The 23,393-nt window shown below is 40.9% G+C and overlaps 1 protein-coding gene across 1 annotated transcript; it reads right to left on the bottom strand.

The window, feature by feature from the left end:
* Nucleotides 1-262: 262 nt before the first annotated feature.
* PI15 (peptidase inhibitor 15) lies at nucleotides 263-23,145 on the bottom strand. The gene is made up of 6 exons (XM_081205932.1): nucleotides 22,942-23,145; nucleotides 22,086-22,423; nucleotides 8,755-8,873; nucleotides 7,849-7,981; nucleotides 7,612-7,727; nucleotides 263-6,538 (listed from the first exon to the last, which is right to left on the bottom strand). The coding sequence occupies exons 2-6, from the start codon at nucleotides 22,356-22,358 to the stop codon at nucleotides 6,403-6,405; spliced, it is 777 nt and encodes a 258-aa protein (XP_081062058.1). The 5' UTR covers nucleotides 22,359-22,423; nucleotides 22,942-23,145; the 3' UTR covers nucleotides 263-6,402.
* Between the last annotated feature and the right edge of the window lie 248 nt (nucleotides 23,146-23,393).

Here is a 23,393-nt window from a genome sequence, read left to right as displayed (position 1 = left end):
CCAGAAGCTGCCTTTGCCACATTTGTCTTTTGACTGACTGACAGACCAGCCCTTCACATCCATGTGCAGACTAACAAGCTAAGAGACACAAAATCCACTTTCAATAGAACACTGATTCATACCAATCAGGACTGATTCACACACACCTATCCCAATCAAGGCATGTGGGTGATATAGTGCATGCTTGTTCATGCATTTTCTGCTCCTCCAATGAAAACTGGTCCCAAACTTTTGTGCAAAGGGGCAAAAATAACAATGAAACTGATGAAATACTGACCATTTTTATTTAAATGCATATTCTTATACATTCACTCAAAACGATCTACACTTTTATGTTTCCACAAGATAGAGAGTGTAATATTTGCCACAATTCATAATAAAACCATAATAATATGGGGGAAAATAAGCTTATTCATTGCAACACCCGTGTCAAACAATGAACTTTATTCTCAGGAAATCTTAAAGGTGGGGAACACCCAACAAAGGTTACAGAAATATAAAAGGGAAACAGATGTTCTGTCATATAAATACATAAAAAATACCTTTTAAGTGTTGCTTCCAGATAGCAATCAGCATATTGTATTTAGCAAGTTTGAAAGTCCACTTCAAGCCGTCCTCATAACATCGGCTGAGTTTGGATGTAATACCGTAATACAGTGCTACCTGAGTGAGCCTCAGGATTGTGCACTTCCTCAGACTCAAGTATTCATATGAAAGAGGACTGGAAGTATTTTCCTTCATTTTCACCAATTATATGCCCAAGCAGCCCAACTTCAAACCACGGTTTACAAATCTGGCAAGTTCAGACAAACCATAGCTAATGAAATTCAGTTCCCAGTTCATACATCATGACAAGCTATGGTTTATGGTGATATCCAAACAAGGCATTTGTTTCAGTACAAAGAACAGGAGGAGCTGGCATGGTAGACGGGTGCCACAGAGCCACACACATACACACACACCCAGTTGTGTTTCTGCTACTTACCTGGACAGTGTAGGGGCTGGGCAGCGTGGCACCAAGTCTGGGTTGCACGGGTACACTGCTGGAAAAGGACTGACTGCCAGTGCACCCACATAACCTCAACCTCACTGCACCCTGCCGCAAACCTGCACCCTCCAGGTGAGCAGCAGTTATGTTTTGGTTCACTCCATAGCACTGCCCTACCATGGCAGCTACTCCCAAACAAACTGTACAAACTGAGATATATTAAGTACCATATTTTGCAGCAAAAGCCAAAATCAGTGGTTTAGCGGGGCTGCTCATGTAGCAGCAGAATGTTGCCCCAAGTGCACACTTCTCAAGGAGCTGCAGATATCCAGCGCTCCCTGGTGCATGGATCTCTATTCCATTTATTTACTTACCTACCATATTCCTAAGTTGCCTTTGACATCTGATCTATGATATACAGGTTCAAGATGCATTTGTTGCATTCCTAATTCACAAGGTTTATGGGTACATTTAAAACATTTCGGGTGTACGACTTTAAGCGGCCTCAAGCTTTATGGGTTAATATACCTCAGGTTGCTGTATTATCAGTGAATACATCTGAGATAGTTGTTTTTATGGGTTCCTTGGTGCATCATTGCATGATTTCCCATCAGTGGTAGAATATATGGGCTGTTCAGCTGGCTGGCAACAACATGCTTAGTGAAACAGCTTGATTGCCATTTAATCGCATGTTGAATTTGGAGAAAGAGAGTACATTTATTATTACTAGACTGCCTATTACTTTCAACTATCATTGTTTAGGAGCATTTGGGTCATTGTGACCAGGACTGCTACAGTGACTTATGATGCATGTAAAAAATGTCCCTACATAATGCCCAGAGTCTTGAAACCATTTACTTATATGGTTATAGCACTATAGTCAACAAGGATTTTTAAAAAACCATTACAGCTTCAGAATGTGAAGTTTGATTATTGTTGTGATCCCACTGATACTCAGTTCCACGGATATTTTCCTTCTTGCAGAAGATTAAAAAACATATCTATTTGAATATGCCATCATTTTCATATTCATTCTTTCAGCTGGATTGCAGTCATCAGTTTTGCTTATGCCAGACCCTATCTGCACTATACACATGTAAAGCAGTATCATACCACTTTAAACATCCATGGCTTCCCCTGCAAAGTACCCTAGGAACTGTAGTTTGTTCAGGGTGCCAAGAGTTGTTAGAAGACTCCTATTCCCTTCATGTAGCAGAACAACCCTGGCCCATCCCTGTGGAAATCTCTGGTGCCCTGGTCAAACCAACATTGGTGGGTTTCTGGGCTTGCTATGGAGGAACAGGAAATGGCTTGGATTTAAAGGATCCAAAGCTTTCTCAGACACCTGACATGGTCCCAAACCAGGCAGAGATTTAGGCAAGCTTAAGTGCTGGTCTAAGTCTTTTACTCTGATTGCTCCCAATGGGAAGGCTGAAGTGTGAATGTTTTCAAAGCTAGAAAATAACAGAAAAGCACAATAACAACACACCTTCGCCTTCACTTTGCCTTGCTGGCAAGAGCCAAGCAGAGCTTCAGGTGGGGTGGTTTAACCGCCTTAAGCAATACCATTCTTAGTTAAGTAATTGGTTGGCCAATCAATTAAATTTGCAGAAATCTGGATTTGAGTAAGAACAATAGTCCTAAAGCAAAATGAATACTTTATTTGCTTTTTAGATGATGCATGAACTGAAGGCTCAGCATTTCCTCCTGTGTGGCAGAATTCCTCTTGTGGTTTTTATAACTACTTATATTTTTTAAAAAAATAGTAAGGTGTTTTTTTTTTAAAAAAAACCAATTTCTGATTAATTAGGGCATTCTTAGATGAATCAAAAGGCTTCTATCAATAAGTTATAAATTCCAAGCCTACAAAAAAGGTGAGGGTTTTGGTTTTTTTAAGTACCACTCTATTTTTTTGGTACCGCACTCTACCAAAGCAATTTGGTTTCCTTTTAAACCTAAGCCACTAGTTTGCATGGCCTATATTCTTTTCTCATCTCATTTGTTTTACTAAAGATTGATTTGATTGCCATTAAAATAACCTGATGTTGATGTCACAGGATGTGACAAAGAGACAAAGAGATTTTGTGTATCCTATAGGACAATCTGCTTCTCCTTGTCATGAAGGTGACAATTATCAGGGCACATTTGGTAATATCAAAAGTAAAGCTACCACTCAAAGAAAACATTTTTAGCACCATCATGTGTAGTTAACACTATAAGCATGAAATGTTAGCACCAAAAATGGTTGTTTGGTGAGGAAATCAGCCAAAATACTCAAGTAATTATTAAAACATGTGAAAGCTGTGTTAGACTGCTAACAACATTTTGGACAAGCTAGCCATTTCCTATTCCTGGGTCCCCACTGATTCACCATGCATCTGGAAGACCAATTCAGTTTACTCTGTCCTAGTTCTCTCCCCCCCCCCCGCCCCACATTTTTTTGTAAATATTTGTTTCATATTTGAAGAAGAAAAAGATTGCAGTGTTCCAAAAACGTATTTTTACAATGGCATGCCTATACCAGTCAGGAAGTCACTGATCAGTTTTTACCCTAATCTTAATCAACATGAAGCCCTGTAATAATGAAGTCATTGAGAGAAATAGCAATTCCAGTGAAAGTCCACAGGGACTAGTCACCAGAATTTCTCCTTTGTTAAAAAAAGAAAGTGCAGCACATTCTTACTGCCACATTTGTGCTGCTCCAATTTTGTACACTGTGTATTTGCCAGCAATGAAGCAAGACAGCAGTTGTGTAGCTGTTGCTCCAGATATTTGATTGATTGTTGTCTAAGCTCTCCCTAGAATGGTCCCATTGTTGTTAGCAAAAAAGACATAGCCTCACACGAAGCTGTTCTCTCAAGCACCATTTGATACTGGCCATGGAGGTAAATGTACATTTCTCAACTTTGCTGTTATATAACCAATGGCTTTCAAACCTCATATAGTCAAGCAATGTTTTCTACATAAGTTTGTTTGCCAAGGGACCCATATTGTTCTGCTAAGGAACCTATGTATCTGCCAATCCGTCATTGGCCTGGCCTGCTAGGCTCTTCCCATTTCCCCACACTAACTGAAGGCACCGAAATATAACCCCTTTTCCTTTATATCACAGAAGATCAATAATAATAGAGATGACCCAAGTTGTCTTTCAGGAAAGTTTGACTGCCACTGCTGAACATCTTATTGATAAACCCTGTGTTTCTGAGGAACCTAGTTTAAAACCCACTGTCATCAATCAACTGAAAGCTGATAGTAAGTAACACAAGATTACAGGTAAACACAGTATTGTAAAACATCCTACTATTCTTCAGTCATATAAGTCAAATATGTGATGCATTGAAATGTCTCCTAGCTGTGTGGAGGGGAGACTTCTTTTGAACCCTCCAAAACTTGTTGCCTTTTTAAAATGAAGCTGCTCTTATGAAATAGCTTATCTCATTTTTGTTTCCTGTTGCACTTAACAGTGTGTTTATAATGGGTTAATCCTGGCTTCACTGAAAGGAATGTTGTTGTTGTTGTTTTTTAAAAAAAGTAATTGCTTTCAATGCAGCCAGACTTTTGCCCATTCTTAGCACCATTGTTGTAGACTGTGAAAAAGCTTATGCACCTCTTTGATAAGATAGAAAACTTTTGTTACTTGAACTGTTGAAAGACAGCTATTCCACAGAATCAGCTTATTCATACAATGTAGAAGAATACTGTAACAGTTAACAGTACCATATGTATGTAATAGTTTCTGCTACATTACAGAATCATATATTTACAGTTACTAGTTCTGTTTAGAAAGCATAAACACTGTTTTTAAAAAAGTATTGCGTTTTTAATGTCATACTTATCCCCCCCCCAAAAAATATTAAAAATATATAGGATTTGCATTTTTCTCAACACTCATCCTCTCCCTAGAGGAGATCATTCATACAAAAAGAACAACAGCTTATTTCACAAGAGTAAAATCAGTTTGATGTTGCACCCATGAATATCAGTTACGCTTTAGCTCTTTAGTAACATGTGAAAGGGATATTACATAATTATGGGGGCAGTATTGTGTTCCTGGCCCTACCTCTAGCATCTGCATGCTGCTAGCCCCAGCTCCAGTCATCCACATGTTACTGTGGTCATCTGCAGCAAATAAATCTATGCTTCCTCTGCCTGGCATTTCATTCAGATATATGACTGCAAAGGTTCAACCACAACTATCACTCACAACTCTGTTACCTAGTTTAACAGAACAGAGCCAGTTAAAGATAAAGGTACTGAACTGAGTCTGACTTGGTCATAGGGAACAGCAAATCTGAACAAGGCAAATGCAGCAAATTTTCTACCACGAATGAAGGAGCCTAACAGCTCCATCTAATGTTACTGAACATTTTGATGTGGTCCTGGGACCTGCATCAGCACGGCGGCAGCTATCAGGTCTGCTCTCTCAACAGGGAGTACCAATCCAAGGGGGAAGGGGACCACCCTGCAGTGCCCAAAGAAACTTTTATGGCTTCAGGTATGAGCATCTGGTCAGAAAAGGTATGTCAAGAAGGGCATAGCCAGAAAGTTCTGCCTCTTTTGACATGGCTAGGATGTTACTTGCTGCAACAACGTTTTCCATTATTTGTGCTCTCACAGATAAAATCAGTCCATAGCACCAGGCCACAATTGCAGTAACACGCATGCTTTGAAGAAAAGAAATAAACTAGAACATTTGCTCAATACTGCTTAGATTCTGGAACAAGAACCCTTTACAAAACATACACTGCTAAGGTTTAAGTAAATTTTTCCTCACAAAATCATCTGAAGGCCTCCCCCCCCTTTTTTTTTTTTACAAACATTACGATTATTATTTTACCAAAATGCACTTGCTTTTCTCATTCTAAAGAATAACAGACACACAAAAGAATAATTCATAGGTGATTTTGTTCTATTACAGAGTTAATTTGCGTTCCTTAAATTGCTTGATTTGTACATATCTTCTATTTTGCCAGTTTGGCTAGAAGGCATTTGTAAAACTCAGAACATTGCATATCACTACAACCCTGTAATGGTGGAGTTTTTGAAGATAAGAAAATATATTCCCAATGACTTTTAAGGAAGCAGAATTTAATTACCTTAAATCCAAGTACTCCAGTTAAGATTATTTGTGGATCACTCCATTACTTGCCATTTCTATAGCTTCCTTTTCTTTCTCTTTGTAAATATATGATATCCCTCTCTGCCTATCAGTGATCTGGAGAGGGTGACTCTGTCAATTAAGCAGAGGATTTTTGCCACATCCAGAAATCTAATTATTCAAACTACTTCACAAAGTACATTTATTATTATTAATATTATTAAAATTATTTACATACAATATGTGCAAAGTTCAATATACAATATTTTGTTACAGTCTCATTTGACCAGAATAGTTATTGGGATGCTGCACTATTTTACTTAAACCAATATAAGTAGTTTGATGTTACTCCTGGAAAGCAAAGATTGTCAGTGCAGGATCCTCCATAACTGGGAGGGCAAGCAGAACACGGGACCCCTACTTTATATGGCGCTTCTCCAATCCAGTTCCCCCTGAGGAATAAAAGTAATAATGTGATTAGCACATAGAATCACTGTTTGAAGTAGCTCTCCAACAGATCAATTAGGTTTAGTTTTCTATCTGTTATGTAGGGCTAAAGATTCTGCACAGCAGCGCTCAGATGATCTGTGCCACAAACTAGATATAATGAGTACTCGTATTGGAGTGCTCTGTAGACTGTTGGCTGTGGTCTTATATATACTAGCCTTTTGCACTCTTTCAATCTTGTCTGATGTTCCTAACCCTTGTTTTAGACCTTCTTCGCCTCATTTGGATTCTTATGGACTTTTATATATATATTCTGTTTTACCTCCTTTTAGGTTTTTTTAATAAAAGAAATGTGTTGTTGTTTTTTAAATGATTGTACCCCCTCCCTCCTTATGCTGGTCTACGACCGTAAAAAAGTGTTGTTGTTGTTGATGATGATGATGTTGTATGTAGGGCTAAGTCTATTGTGTGATTCGGTGAAGGAAAAGAAAATCACAGAGTTTGGTACTTGATACAGAATAGTATCACAACCAGATGTGATATTCATGTTATTCAAATTTCTAGCCCCTGTGGCTGAGAATGGAGGGTTGGAAGCATATGGACAAAGCCTGGCCACCTAACCAAGAATGCCAGGCTTTGAAGAAGAACCCCTGCCTGTCCCTACCACACAGAAGTGGCAGAGAAGCTGCCAGTGCTGGAAAACCCATGTCCTTCCAGATGTTGCTGTATTACAGTTCCCATCATCCCTGCCCATTGACTGTGCCCTCAGAGGTTAATGGTATTCAGAGTCTGATTACCCACCCTTGCTCTACTCTCATCTGTCACAAATGATAGAAGAGAGTAGATAGAAAAAACGTGAAAGTGCCATTGTCTCCTCATTTGCTGTCCAGAGCAAGGAGGATCCGCCCTGGCCCTCTGGCAGATGACATCATCACTCATACTGTGAAAAAAAAGCCCCAGATCTGCGCTTCCAGCCTCTTCTTGCTCTGTTGCGCCACTGAAAAGATGATGAGTCGGCTCAGTCAGATAGCCTGCATGCTAATATGAAAGCTGGTGAAAAGAAAAGAGAGCTACTTACTTTGGGGCATAGTTGCATACCAAATAAACAGCTCGTCGCCAGACTGACCCCCAGACATTCATGTTGTGGCATGTGTGGATTGCACAGCCTATTCGATTGGAAGTGGCCCAAACCATCTGAAGAAAGATTAATGTCCATTTGTTAGAGTCAAATGTGGAGAGAAATACAGATAGCGTAGGGAGCCGAGCATTGAACTGAAGCATGATATTGATGTATGAAAAGCTGAACTCAAATCACCTGGGTGTAATGTGTGCACACGGGCCCATAGCATCTCAGCGGACACCTTGGATTACAGTCCTGAGGATACGGAAATGCGTAGTCTTTCACTTCATCGTACCATGGCTTCACCAGCTGGAGAATAGATCGATACCTAGGTGTGATTGAAGTCACAGAGAGATAGGGACATTTCTGAATGTTCAGCATTATTGATGTGCATAAGACAGATATTAGGCTGTGGTTATTTCCTCCACGTGATCAAGTTCTCAGGTATGCTCTGGCCTCTTACAGAGTGACTATGATTTCCATGATCATGGTGTCTTGAAAAACTGACCTATATTTTTGTGAATAAGCCCTGGGACATGCTGAAGAAAATGCATGCTCTGTTTGATGCTAGAGTGTTGCTGATATTTATACATAATCTGTTATTTATATAGCTTCTGATTTTGCTGGATGGACAGAGCTGTGAAGGTGATTATTTTATTTTTTTGTGTATATGTCCTTTTAGAATTTGAGAAGTTTCCAAATGGTGAACAATAAAACAGTATTTTTAAAAATGAAATGTGAACATTTGCATACATTTACAACAACTAAAGAGTGGTCTCTTTGCCTAATTTGTATATCATGTATTCTTGGACCCACATCGCAATAATTTTCTTTACCAAAATAGCAACAGTCACTGCGTTGTGTCAGACCCCATTGCTGATCCATGTGCTCCAGTGTACACAGAGTACTCCTGCACAAATAGGCTTCTCTGTTTACTTCACTGGAAAGGAATGCTCGGTGCCTGGATCCTATTGCATGTGTGAAGCTGGCTCATTAACTAAGTGAAAAGGGCTGCTTTTGTGCCAATGTTCTCAGGAATCTTCTACATCAGGGTAACTGTTGCCAAAATACATTGAATGAAGATATGCTACATCTGCCCACCTTCCAGTCCGTACCGACAGATTTTGTCCCAAGAATCTCATTAAGTATGAAGGGCCATGGTCCCAAATGCAGGTGGCAGCCCATGCTTCAGCAGACTTGGCTAGATTTTCATCCCACACCTGGAAAAAAATACATATTCTTTAGTAATACTGAACACAGAAACAGGGTGGGGAGTTCTAAAATATTAACTGCATTGTACTAAGTGGGAGCAGGGCTTTTTTCAGCCGGAGTTCAATGGAATTCCACACCTCTCAAGTGGGCTCCATTGCCATTACAGTGGTACCTCGGGTTACAAACACCTCGGGTTACAGACACTTCGGGTTACAGACTCTGCTAACCTGGAAGTAGTACCTTGGATTAAGAACTTTACCTCAGGATGAGAACAGAAATCATGCGCTGGTGGCACAGCGACAGCAGGAGGCCCCATTAGCTAAAGTTGTACCTCAGGTTAAGAACGGTTTCAGGTTAAGAACAGACCTCCGGAATGAATCAAGTTCTTAACTAGAGGTACCACAGTAGAAGAGAAGAAGGAAGCCATTCGTGGGGAGTTCCAGCACCTCTTTTTCTATAAAAACATCACTGAGAATGAAACAGAGTTGAAGGCAACTGCATGGGGTGTGGCAAAACTTTCCCTCTTCCCTAAATCAGATTGGTCACTTCTGCCATGTTTCTTACACAAGCCTGATGGATCGACCAAACATGATGGTGGTGACTCAGCTAACTCAGGACCCCTCTAAATGGGTGCTTTATTGTGGGTGTATTCTGCAAGATGCTCTTGAACCAATATTAGTGCATTGGTGATGGAATTATTCTGCTTTAGTTCTGCTATGCTTCACCCATGCTACCATGTTATTGCTACCTGGAGATGCTCTGGCACAAAAGTGTGACAAAAACCCCAAACCTGAACATTTGTGATAAAAAAGTTACAGGACTTCAGCAGAAAGTTACAGGGTACATTGCTTAGAAGCAGTATGACCACCCAAGTGCAAATAGTCTTGGACATGGGATCACAAGAGACTGCCTCAATAGCATCATGAGCACAAATCATCATGAATGCACAATAAAAATGATGTCTGGCAGGCCCCTGAGGCTTAATTCTATGCATGTATAAGCTTTTTCAGGCATTTGCCTATGCAGTTCTTCTTCTTCTTCTTCTTCTTCTTATTATTATTATTATTATTTATTTATACCCCACCCATCTGACTGAGTTTCCCCAGGCACTCTGGGTGGCTTCCAACAAAATATTAAAATGCAATGGTTTGTTAAACATTAAAAGCTTCCCTAAACAGGGCTGCCTTCAGATGTCTTTTAAAAAGAGTATAGCTGCTTATTTCCTTGACATCTGATGAGAGGGCGTTCCACAGGGTGGGCGCCACTACTGAGAAGGCCCTCTGCCTGGTTCCCTGTAACTTGGCTACTCTCAGCAAGGGAACCACCAGAAGACCCTCAGTGTCCGGGCAGAACGATGGGGGTGGAGACGCTCCTTGAGGTATACTAGACCAAGTCCATTTAGGGCTTTAAAGGTCAGCACCAACACTTTGAATTGTGCTCGGAAATGTACTGGAAACTCAATATATGAAGGGAGCTATGGGGTTGTGTGCGGTACACCTGCTCCCAGCATCTCTGCCCCTGCCAGCTTTATCCATGACATTGGTGCATTGAGGGGGGAGATCTGAAGGGGAATCATCACGTTTATTTGCTGGGCAAGCTTACAATCCTATGTGTTGTGGCGCGTAGGATTCTGAGCACATCCCGTCTCACACACACACATGCACACGCGCGCACACAGACAGGTTTTTCATTTCAGTCAAGGAAACCAATTCCAAGGCACTTGAGTCCATATGCATAAATCATGTCCCTCTGTTTAAAAAAAGTATATGGACGATATTGGGTGTGAATAAACCTGATGTAATCTTTGGAATGCCCTTCCCACTTGACATAACATGAATAATCAGATCCAAATATGCAGTCATTTCTAGGGTGCTTGGGAAATGTTTTCACCACACAGTGATCCATTTGGCACAACTATTCTGAGATGTGTAGCTTTGTGAGGGGGGTAGGGGTCTGCTCACAACTCTCAGTACCTTTAACAAAATACAGCTCCCAGAATTCTTGGGGGGAAGCCATGACTGTTTAAAGTAGTATCAAAGTGCTTTAAATGAATAGTGTTTGAATAGTGTTTAACTTAGGGTCAAACTACACATGTTGCAAGGGTTCTGTGATCAGATCTCCCACATGCCATATATCATGGCAGGAAGATTTGGATTGGGCTCTGTGGCAAGCCAGAAGGGATTTTTTTAACTCTTTCTCCAGCATGGATTCCATGATGCAAAACAACTCTCTGAAATTGCTGTTGGCTCCAGAAGGGGTGGGTGGGAATAGAGCACAATACAGACACCTTTCTTGCTTAAGCAGCTCAGAGAGGAGGGATTTTGCATCGGAGTTAGCATAAGGAAAGGGGTTAACCACACCCCACTTAAATTATGACTTGATCTAAAACCCCTCCCCTACAGCTGCTTTTAGGAAGAGAAGAACACACTGGGAGATCCAGGCAGCGACAACTTTAAAGGAGAGTATTTCACAACACTAAAGAGAGATTGTTCTATCAGCTTTTGTAGGCGGATCCAAAGATTCTTGACATGAACAGTGGACAAGCATTTGTGCCACAGCTTTGGGAAAACAAATAGGGTACAAGATGTTTTGCAGCTGAAGTTGGCTCTAACACCACCATCCAACCACAGTCTGTTATGTGATGCAGGTAGAAAGAGATGTTTTCTTGGCCATTTGTATTATGGACCTTTGTTTCTTTAAGCAGTTCAATGGACACATGCAACCTATGTAGCAATCACCATATACGGCCAAGTATTTAATATAGAGGAAACCACTTCTCTATCTGCCTGCCTTTTGCCCATGGCTGGAAAATGCCTCTCCTCTCCTTTTCAGTGCATACTAAGTGATGAAAACACATGAGCTCATTGGAATTTATACAGACAGATTTGGCTGGCATTATGTATTTATTATGTATCAAATCCAAACTCTTCTTCTTCTTCTTCTCATTTCAGCTATGAGATCACCTGGATTCTGAGCTGTCCCTTTGCAAAGAAATCATTCTTACATTTGTAATCTATTGGAAAGTCCATATACTAATAGAAATGAATTAATACTATGATCAGCTAGCAATTGGCACTTTTCTATGAGCAAGTGTGTGTGTGTGTGTGTGTGTGTGTGTGTGTGTGTTTTAGATTAGTAACTATGTAATCTATTAAAGAACTATAAACAAAGGTTTGGTTCAATATTTCAAGTCAATGGTATCCATCCACTGAGGTTGCCATGCATAAATTGTCTTGATGTGCAGCAGGAATAAAATCCCATACACCACCTCACTTCTGGACTTATAAAAATGTATGCATGCAGAAAGAGGTTGCTACACTTGTGAGAAATCCCCTCCCCTTAATAAACTATTCTCAGACATCTAATTCTAGTCCTATTTCAAACTCCATCCAATTATTGATAGGAAGTGTGGGTCAACAGATCTGGCTGAATATAAATAATGGGTTGTATCTAGAGCAGACCTTCTGAAATCAATAGACAGGACTAACACAGGTCCATTAATTTCAATGCATCTACTCCAAGTAAAACTTAGTTGGATGCAGCCTATAGTTTCCCAATCCCAAAATAATATTTAATAGACCTTGAACTGTTTGCCAACCTTCCAAAATAGAGTCATTCCTTTCAACATGTAGAATGTTTGTTTCTTACCATTCTCAGACATCACAGCACTTCAGCCAATAGCTATAGGGGCTCACAGGTAAGCACAGGGAGGAAACAATGTCATATATGAAACTATATTGTGTATTTCCAAGACCATTTGCAGAATGCTGTTAAACACTGGTCATTCTCTCTGTGTGTGTGCACGCACGTATGCATGTGTGTGTGTGAACACATAGACAGAAACAGTGAAAGGCTGCTTCTTTAAAAATCCTTTCCATTATCTATTCAAAATAATGGAAATTATTATAGTCAAATATGAACATTTCACTATCCCAAACTGGTAGCTTTAGGCTTCTTTTTCAAACTAAATTCAATGGCATTTGTACAGTACCAAGTTAGGGATGAAGCTGATCTGGAAGCCCTGTCCCCTAATTTAAAATACTTAACTTTTATTATCAAAACATGCACAGTGCTTACTTCTAATCCTGTGTGCTTGACTACTGCTGTTTCCATTTCACAAAGTGAGAACTAAGAGCAAGAGGCAGCGGTCTGTGCATGATGGCACATAGACCTGGATCAAAACCTCTCATGTTCTACCTGTCAAAATTCAAGGCACTGTATTTGCCATGCTCTATGTTCTTCTGAAAATTTCCCTTGCTTGTGTTGAATTAAACAAAACCTCTGTTATTTCATCAGCAGAATAAACCTCTTGCAAAGTCTTACAGATTGATTTTAGCGTTTGCCAAACTCATCATGCAAATCCTAATTCTATATTCCACTATTAGTCTCCCAGGCTTTCTAGGAATTATATCATTTGGATGCAATTTTTATCCTGTGACATCACTGAATATTCTGTTGTTAACTTAAATAGCTCAAAACCCGCAATATTCCTTTGTTTTGTTTCAGATATTGAAGTGAATTAATGATGTCAAGGGGAATAGATTCCATATGTTTCGGTGCACAGTCCTGAACTCCTTGATATGTCAAATATAGAATCTCATTTGATAGGATCTTTCTGCATTCAGAGCTGAGGAAATAGTCAGACAGTAATTGTACTAAATCATTAATATACACCTAATTCTGATGTCTGACTTTCACAAAGGATCTGGCTGCATTTATTTTGGGATGACTGATCTTTTAAAAGACTTTCCACAAATATTAAATTTGCATATGGTACATATTCCTCCAATCAGACCACTTTCAGGAGAACTGGAGTGAAGCACTCATGCCATAGCTATTCAAACTAGGCCATTCCTTCCTTGCTTCCTTCCTTTCTTTTTTCTTTCTTTTTTAATAGGTCAGGAAGCGCTTTGTACTAAAAGGAGATCCTTTCCAATGTCTATTTGTTAAAACTGCTCTGTGATCTTTCATTGTTAACACATTTCCTGGCTTGATTTTTTAAAAACATTTCCAATAAGAATTTTAGTTCAGTCTGTAGCCGGTTGCTGCAAAAAAGCCACCATGTGGATTATATCATTTGGGGGGACTGGGAAGGGAAGTCAGCTGAAAAATCTACAGCTTTTTACACGTTCTCAGATTTTAATACGCCATTAAAAGCTTCATAGGGACCTGGCCAATTTTCAAAAACATAGCTATGCATTTAAACAGATGCATATCTTGTGATGTTAAAGACATTATGTGCTCTTAATGTATCCATATATATCCCAGTCAAGGTTCAGTTTTGGAAACATTCACTTTGACAGTCTGGCCAAAATCAAGGCAAAGCAATGATAAGAACATGACTATGACCTTGTTAATGTTTCTTGGCTGACATTGCACACCGACGGCTGCTTCTGATGTTGCATTTCTTTTCTCGCATGTTGGAAATGTAAGCAAAGATTTATCCCACCAAAAGCCAAAGGCAGGAGCTGTGACTTTATAATGTCAGAATGGTCTCATGTCAGTAAAAAGCAGTGGCCTGCAGAGAAAGTCCCAGGATCTTTATTAGACACGTTTATAATATTTGCCTCTGGTATTCTAAAGCTTTGAAGATGTATGCTTTCAATTAGTTCCTGGCTACTGCCCTGCATGTGTTTTCAAATCTCAAATATAGAAATGAGCTACTGAAAGCAGCTCTGAGACAGGGATTTTACCCAGTTGGTTCCTGGGTTGGGATCTAAAGAAGAGGCATGAATGCACAAGAAATTTCCCTTCAAGAAATCCACTTCCTCTGCCAGACACAGCAGTTTCCCTCTGCTGAAGAGATAAGCCTCTTTTTAAGTTGAACAGTAACTTTTAACTTTGGCAGTGGGCATCACTGCAGTGAAAATATTTGAAATCTTTGACTGAGCAATGTATTTCTCTTCTTCACTCACACATCTTTTCTTTTCTTTTCCCCCTGTCCCATCATTTTGATTAGCACAATAATTAACTTACGAACTATCCGAAATAACTGCAGGATGATTGACAGCAGTTTTGTTTATGTAAGAGCTTCCTCACTCATTAAATATGTTTTTGTTAATGGGGGGGAAATGGGAAGGTCACCTTCTCTGTAGTTTGAAGGTTGAGTCAACATAGTATGGTGGTTACTGAGGTTAATCTTCAGTGGGATTAATTTTATTTCATGGTTGATATTATGAACTGTCTATTGTGTATCTGATTAGCTGGCCGTAGTTCACAATCCAAGACCATTCAATGTCAACACAGGCCAGCATGTTGTTCCTAGAAATTCTGTAACTGAGAAGCAGCACTCTGACAGTTTTCAGGCCTTGTTTGAATATAAAGGCTCAAAAGAGCATTGCACTCTAGCGGGTCAACAGCTGCCTTCGTGGAAGTGCCATTTGGGAGCTCTCCTGGGTGCTGTAGAGCCCAAACCACCTGCTACTTGTGCTTTGCATATGCTACCAAGGTAGTAGTTGGCTCCTAGATGAATGCAAGCTCTTCAGACATTACTTAAGCAATGTCTTTGGACCTAACATTTCCATACATTATTCAAAATTGCAGTCTCTTCCATATTTGGCTGGCAGTGCAAGTCCACAGAGCCATTGTCTAAGTTATATAAATTGTAGCTCCATTTCCCCATCTCTCTCTGACCTTGCTCCTGAACAACTCTGAGTGCTGGTGACACATCACATCTTGTCCTCTATATACTACAGTATACATTATTGAATGTCAGATGAGGCAGTAGAACCACCAGGTTCTGCAGCAACACAACTTCTTAGAGTAGCTTTGGGTGACTAACAGTAAATTGGTATAGTATTCAAACATATCACAAGACTCCTTGTGCCCAAGTCTACTTATCTGCTATCAAAGGAACTTGGAGGTAGGGCAAGATTCAGTTCCCAGCCATTTGCCACTTACTGTTGTGTACAAAACAATATTGCAAGGTTCTAAGGATATTCGGTGGAGTGAACCTATGCCTGTGATTTAGTGTGCATTTTTAGTTCGTAACAATTCATAGGGTCTTTTATGCAACCATAACTGAATGCAAGATCATAACTTGAGCTGGGAAGGTTTTTTTATCTAAGGACTTGTCCACACTTCCATTTGCCCTGCCGCCACCCCCACCCCCCACCTTGGGAAAACCCACAGTTTAGCACACAATTGGAACAAATGCCAATTGGGTTTTCAATGGATTCAGCACTAAAGAGTGGGTCTGGGTCTTCCAGGGGAAAGCAGTGGGGCAAAGGCAAAACCACTTGGACTCATGGCTAGAAAGCATGAGACAAGCAGAGAACTGCTCAAACCCAAGGGGAAGTGTAGGTGAGCTCCAAGCAGTAAAGCACATACTCTGTATGAAGCAGGGCCCAGGTTTCAGGTTCTCCTGTGAAAATAATCAGATACTAGGTGATGTGAGAGATCTCTGCCTGAGATCAGCTGCCAGTCACTGTGGACAATATTGGGCTAGATGAGCATCCAGTCTGATCTAATGCAAGGCAGTTTCCTGTGTCCCTAAGAACAAACTGACACAAACATGCAATTGTGGTTTTCTGAAGGCTTGTCCTTTTCCAGTGGCCTTGGAATACAAACCCATTTTGTGACCTTTCAGTGCAGCACATTTGCAGGCACGAACAATGTGTTCCTAACTACTGCATGTGACATTTGCTATTTGAGCTTCAAAATATGCTAGGGGATCCAGTGTCACTTGCAATGGCTACCTTTCAGTGAAACATGGATAGTTTATAATCAAATTAAAGGCTGCACTTTCTAGACACACTTACCTGGAAGTAAATCCCATTGCATACTTCTAGACATAGGTAGGATTATGCAGTAAGAATTTATGCCAAGAAGGATAGTGTGTGATTGGAGATACAAAATATATGCCATTTCAACTAAAGTGTTTGGGAGCTAGGTTAATAATTGCATGTGTTGGTGCCTTCTCTTTGGTGGTGCCAAGCTTATGGAACTCTTTCCCTAGGAGAAAGAGTTAGAGGATAGCATTGATATAGTGAGCAAAATGGAAACCTGGTGGTGTCGCTCTGTACATCAAAGAGGGCATTGAGTCCAGCAAGGTAGAAATCCCAAAAGGGGCAGACTCCTCTGCAGAATTATTGTAGGTGATGGTATTGGTTGCCAATAATAATTGCATACTGGGGACATGCTATTGTTCCCCTAATTGGTCTGCCATTTTTAGTGTCTTCTTAAGACCTCTGTGTACTTAAGTTGCCGGAAGCCACAGGAGAAATGAATGCTCTGGTGCATTTGCCAATTTCTTACAGGCATCTGCTTGGACACTGTGAGTACAGAATCTTGGACTAGATGGGCCATTGGCCTGATTCTGCAGGCTCTTCTTATATTTTTATGTGATGCATTTGCCACTCTCCTTCCCTTATTGTTTAGTAGAACTTTCACCAGATGAAAATTGACCATCACATGGTGAATTCCCTCTTCCCCACTATTGACCACCATGATGTGAAAGATAGAGAGTGAAGCTCTCTACAATAGTGGACAAGATTCAAATAATGAGTGTTGCAGTGTAGTTAGGAAACTATAGTTTCCTATAGAGATGCTGAATCCTATGGATCTTAAACTGGAGACTGAAAAGAAATTGTAGCAGTAGAACAAGTAACTTAGATTTTCTCTCCAAAATTGATTAAATAAATATCCATTGTTATAGTTCTGGGTTCCCCTCCTTTTCATTTCCACAGTTTATCTTGATTAATTTCCTGAACTCTGCAGTGAAAAGTACTGTTGCTTTTGAAGTGATTTTCTTGGCACTGCACAGTTCCAAAACTCAGATGGGGAAGCATGAGTAAGACAATTTGACACTGCAGCACCACCTCCTAGTCCTGAAGGGAAGATTTGCTTGGTTTTTTGTTTGATTTTTTTACTTATTTATTATATATAGTCAAAAACAACCTCCATTGATATTATATATGTTAATTATTCCTAAAAAGGTTCACCTATTAAAATTAAGTTTGAATTATGCCCGTCCTTCCTTCCTTCCTTCCTTCCCTCCTTCCCTCCTCTGAATTTTCTACTCAAAATAAGTCAATATTGCTGATGTCGTTAGCAATACGCGGCCATCTAAGATGCTCCTGTGACTTTTAGATGAACATTATTCTTGTATAATAAAACAATAGCCCTTTCAGAACTATGTGAATTCTTTACTCAGTAGGTAACAGAATTTCTGCTGAGCCAGCCTATTTGTTACATTAAAATGCATTCACTGAAAGCTGCAAAGAAATGAAATTTTATATGTTGAGCTGCTGTAGTACATAGTAATTCATCTCCAGGGGGCTAGAATGGCAGGATCACATTACTGGCAGGTCTCCAGAGTGTGCATTGGCTTCCTGAAGCATTCCAGGGACAACTTAAGATGCTGGTCATAAACTATAAAATCCTAAATAACATGACTGCAACATATCTTGGAAGTTAACTCTTTCCCCATGCCTCATAACCACCTGTAAGATCGAATAAGAATCTTGTCAGCTACAAGTTTTGTGCATCAAGTAGGAATAATGAGGACACACAGGGAAGTACCCTCAGAAGTGCTTCACTGAGCTGTAGCTCAGCAGCAGAACAGATGCATGAAGAAGGCCCAGCATCTCCAGGTGGAACTGGGAAAGACTTCCGTCTGAAATTTTGGAGAGCTAGATCATGATGGGGTGAACCCCTGTTGCTCTGTCCCAGCTTCTGCTAACCTAGCAGTTTGAAAGCATGCCAACTTGAATAGATAAATAGGTACTGCTGTGGCAGGAAGCTTAACAGAGTTTCCGAGTGCTCTGGCTTCCATCACGATGTCCCATTGCGCTAGAAGTGGTTTAGTCATGCTGACCACATGACGCAGAAAGCTGTCTGCAGACAAACGCTGGCTCCCTCGACCTAAAAGCAGAGTTGAGTGCCATAGCCCACAGTCGAATTGACTGGACGTAACCATCTAGGAGTCCTTTACCTTTACCTTTTACCATACAACCTCTCAACAAGTTTAAGGAATGCTAGAGAAGGGTCACTGGGACACAAGAGCTAGCTCACCCCTACACCTGTGCATTCAGAGTGAGTGAGAAAGGTATTTGTACATTTACTTTACTACACAGACAGCACGTGCCAGGACTCCCTGCAATGGTGGCAGCTAAAGAGGAGCAGAGCTACTGCACATCCTCTCAACACCTTCCCACTTTCATTGAACATTGGGTTATTGTCTGACATCCCCCCCCATCCCAACATTATAACTTAATAAGGGAGGAAGAGCAAATCTTTAATGTGCAAACAGAGCTCTAAATCTGGTTGTGCAATTATATATTTGCAAGGGTTTCATGCATAGAGAGAACTATGGGAATTGCTAGATTTACAAGACTGATTCAACCAACCATTTCCTTGCATATCAACTGGTTCGCCCCAACTCTTGTTGAGCAAGATTTTTCTTCTAGTTTACATTGTGGGGAATACAGTTAAGGTTGGGTCCATCTCACTCAGCTGATGATTCTGTTGGGTCCTGAAATTTTTTTGGTCAATACCACAAGGTATTCTGGTCCCTTAGAATCCACAAACTTAATGATTGGCTGTATTCCAAGAACATGGGCATTTCCTGGCATTCAGCAAGCTTGGTTCCAGCGTGCTGCACTTATTGCCAAATGTCTGGTATGAAAAGCTTCGACAGCAAAGGTAATCCAAACCTGAATGGCGGAAATGGTAAAATTGGCTTCCAAGACACAGACTGCTTATACAAGACAGCAAGCTTTGCAAACATTGGGGGAGGGGAGAGGATCAGGAATCCATCCTTAGAATGCATTGACTAAACACTTGGGCTACTGGCATGTTTGCTCAGTCACTGGGATTATCTCCTGCTCTCTCTGATCCCCGTTTTCATGTGTTTGTGTGTTTTACATATTTTCCCCTGATGTCGCTTGTGATGTTGTAGAAAGAAGATGAATGACCTGGATGTACAACACTGTATATTGAATTTATATTTTCTGGGAATGAGGTGGTTATTTTAGTGATGAGGCAGGAAGGAGGGATTTCAGCCAAAGAAAGTCATTCTATTCTTGTTTACTTTGTTGCATATTTGATGCTCTTCTAATATCAAAGCTAAAGAAAACAATCGCTTTTTAAAAAAAAATCTGGTGAGCATGTGGGTTGGATGGGTGATGTGGGGCATCAGGGCAGCTTGTATGGGAGCGGTAAAGTACCAGGTGATCCACCATCCCATACAATTAATAGATTTTAGATGTTACTGCTGCAGTATGAGATTCAACCACAAGGAAACGGTGCCATGTGCTCCTCAAAATGGCCATGCAACATTAGCTGCCTTTTGTGGGGGACAAGGAGGTAGGAGAAGGTCACGGAAATCTATGATCTATATCCCAACTCCTAGATAAGTTGAGGATGGTCCATTCTAGGCGGTTTTGTGCTGAATTCCAATTTAAAGTTGTTCTTCCCTGATCCCTTCTATCCCTCTCTCTGTTTTCATCCTGGGTCTATTATATCTGTTTATATTATTAGTCCTTAAGGTCAGTGGCAGAAGAACCCTCTCCGGCACCTGGGGCAGCGCAGCCCATATGGACTGCACATCTGTGGCATCTCGCGCATGCACACTCTGTACAGAATGCCGCACATGTGCAGTCCGTACGGGCTGCCACTTATGCGTGGCGGCCATACGGGCTGCCACTTGAGTGGCATTCCGAATGGACTGCACATGCACAGCAGCCCGTACAGTCGCCATCCGAGAGGCAGCCCATACGGACGGCACGTGTATGGACGGCCATCTTGTCACCCCTCCCAGAGTGGTACCCAGGGCGGAACGCCCCCCCCCCCGCCCCCTTCCTACACCACTGCTTAAGGTAGAGATGGGAAACTTGTGACCTTCCAGATGTTATTAACTACAGCCTCTATTATCCCTGACCATTGGCTATGCTGGCTTGGGCTGATGGGGTTGTCATCTTAAACATGTGGGAGGCTGTCCCTGTATCAGGAGATAACCAAGGTGAAGAAAACTCAAACGTGCTGTGGCACAGTTGCACTTACTAAATGCACCATGAGCTTTCCTGAACAATAGCCTACATTGTTAAGTACAGTGGAGGAGAACTTAACCTAAGCTAATCCACTACAAATTTTTATTGGCTTCACATTAGGTAACTGCCATGTCTTTTCCCTCCCTCCCTTAAAAAAAGAAAGAATGAATCTTGGAGACTGTAGTTTGCAGAACAGGATGAGAATTCTCTTTTACAGATCAGTAATATCCCTCACAGAACCACAAGCACCATGATTTCCTGGAAAGAGGGAATGGCAGTTCACATAGTTCAAGTCTGCAATGTTAATATGTCCCATAGCAATGTTAACATACTTCCTTCTATTCCTGGCTTTCTCTCTCTCAAAAGCAGAAACCAATTGTCACTCAAACATATCATGATAACCGGAGTGTTAAAAAATATCCATGCTTTAATATTGCCATGGTTTTTAGGGTTATGTTTAACCCTTAAAAACCGTGGGAGCATTAAAGCATGGATACTAAACTATGGGTGAAGTGCTGTAAATTAATATGAGCAAGTCTCCCCAAATCCTCATTCAAATTCCTTCATTCCCTGACCATTTTGCCATACTGGTTAGAGATGATGACTACTGGAATTCAACAACATATGGAGGTCATTCTGTTATTTTAGGTATAGTAGGAACCCTACATTCAGATAAACCATTGCAAAGAAGATTGAAAAGCTCCGCCACCCCTGCTCCAGTAAGTTTCTGATTGTTTTTGTGTATTTCATAGAGAAAGCACCATCGATGTGTATTGCACCTTGCAGTGATACAAACAATGCAGCATTAATGCAAGAGGTTACTGGCATTCAGAATATGCACAATTGAAGACAGACCTGTAATAGTGGCATGGCAGCCACTATTATACCCTATCCCAAATTTCTGTGTCATAAGTGGCCTGGGTTATTCTGTTCATTCAAAGCTCTAGAGAGGTGTCAAAAGCCACTGGTCTAATTTAAAAGAGGATGGGAAAGGAGAGGGGGAGAAATGACATAGTGTAATATTAAGAGTAGCCAATGTACTGCCTTCCAGTCATTGTTGGACTACCACTCCCTTCATTCCTGGACAGTGGCCATGCTGCCTGGGGCTGATGGGAGTTGTAGTCCAACAACATCCGGTTTGGCGCCACTTTGGCTCAGTAGCATGAAACATCAGCTTTATACTTTCTAAAGTTCAGGAGTGGGTAGGGAAGTAAATGAACGTCTACTTACCATATATTCCATGTTAGATGCTGGTGGGAAGACTTTGCCTCTGACTTGGTTGTGATAATCCAGAATGGCAATCATGTCATTCTGTGAAATATATCGTTTCCTCCTGGTTTTGGGAGGGCTTGCAGAATCCGGAGGAATGTTCAAGGTTGCTCCAGCGTCCGTGTAATTATTGGCTGACAAGAACAGCTCAGTGGAGTTGTGTGACTCTATTGCACTTGTTTCACAGAGAATGGAAATCAAGAGGGTACCACTGATGGCAGAAATTACTGTCATTTTGGGCCCTGGTGGTGGGGTGGGGAGCAAAGATTTACTTCAACTCACTATGGTAAGCAGAAGATCTGTGAAGGGAAAATGGTTAAATAATGTGACTGGGGTCAATGTGAATATCTTTCTCTTTCAGATGAGTTTCCCCCAACCTTGAGTTTATTTATTTATAGTATTTTTACCTAGCTCTTCAGCTGTTTAGTCATCTACATAAGGTAACTCAAACTATAATGTTTCCAGAGAGTCAAATAATGCCTTGCTTTGTCTCAAGTTGCCTAGCAACCATATACACACATTGCCCTATAACATACAGCAGGATTTATTACTGGCCATCTGACTACAGCATAGAGCATCTAATAGCCTGACAATGAAAGCTCCATCCATCCTGGTGATTAGGAATGTGCTTTTGCACTCATTCCCCCCACCCTACACCCGCAATAAATATTCAGCTGCAAAGCGATAGGCAAGAAACCTGAGAAGACATGGAAACACAGTATCTCACTCGTACGGCTAATAACTGAGTCCAGCAAAATAGGATGTGCATTAATAAAAAAGTGCATGCAAAGCAAACTGACAGAGCTCAATGGCTTACCTCTTTGCAGAACCAAAAAGCCTAGTGTATTGTCCTTCCAAGTTAAACAGCTCTTGTCTGTGCTCTAGTGTGAACCCTTGGAAAGAAGTGTGTGTCTTATTACAAACCCTCAAAGAGAAAGAGAGGGAGAGGGAGAGAGAAACTTTGCAAGCTTTCTAGCGGCTGGCTACAGGAGCTGCTAACAGCTTTTATATGTTAGTCTGTGCGAGCCACGAAGGGCAAATCTTTCCAAGAGTCTTTTGCACAGCCAAAAATGAAAGGGGAGGAGTTTTGCACAGGAAACACAGTGATTGGGTACCATCTGGTTTTTTGAGGTTTTTTTACTGTGGGATATTAGGTTATTATTTCACTCACCCCTACCCCTGACTACAAAGAGGCAAAAGTCAACCCTTTTCCCTTTCAAAATGTTCAACCTTTCCCACAGTTTTCCTGCCCCCACCATCCCCTTCCCA

Source organism: Podarcis bocagei (genome assembly GCF_964188305.1).
Source record: "Podarcis bocagei genome assembly, chromosome: 8".
Classification (NCBI taxonomy): domain Eukaryota; kingdom Metazoa; phylum Chordata; class Lepidosauria; order Squamata; family Lacertidae; genus Podarcis; species Podarcis bocagei.
The sequence above is the reverse complement of the archived record's forward strand: the minus strand, read 5'-3'. Positions and strand labels throughout refer to the sequence as shown.

Excerpts from the sequence above, each read along its gene's own strand:
- PI15 (XM_081205932.1), bottom strand. The coding sequence starts at position 22,358 with ATGACAGTAATTTCTGCCATCAGTGGTACCCTCTTGATTTCCATTCTC. Across the intron at positions 8,874-22,085 it reads CATCTAACATGGAATATATG|GTGTGGGATGAAAATCTAGC; the intron begins GTAAGTAGACGT and ends ATTTTTTTCCAG. Across the intron at positions 7,728-7,848 it reads TGTGCACACATTACACCCAG|ATGGTTTGGGCCACTTCCAA; the intron begins GTGATTTGAGTT and ends ATCTTTCTTCAG.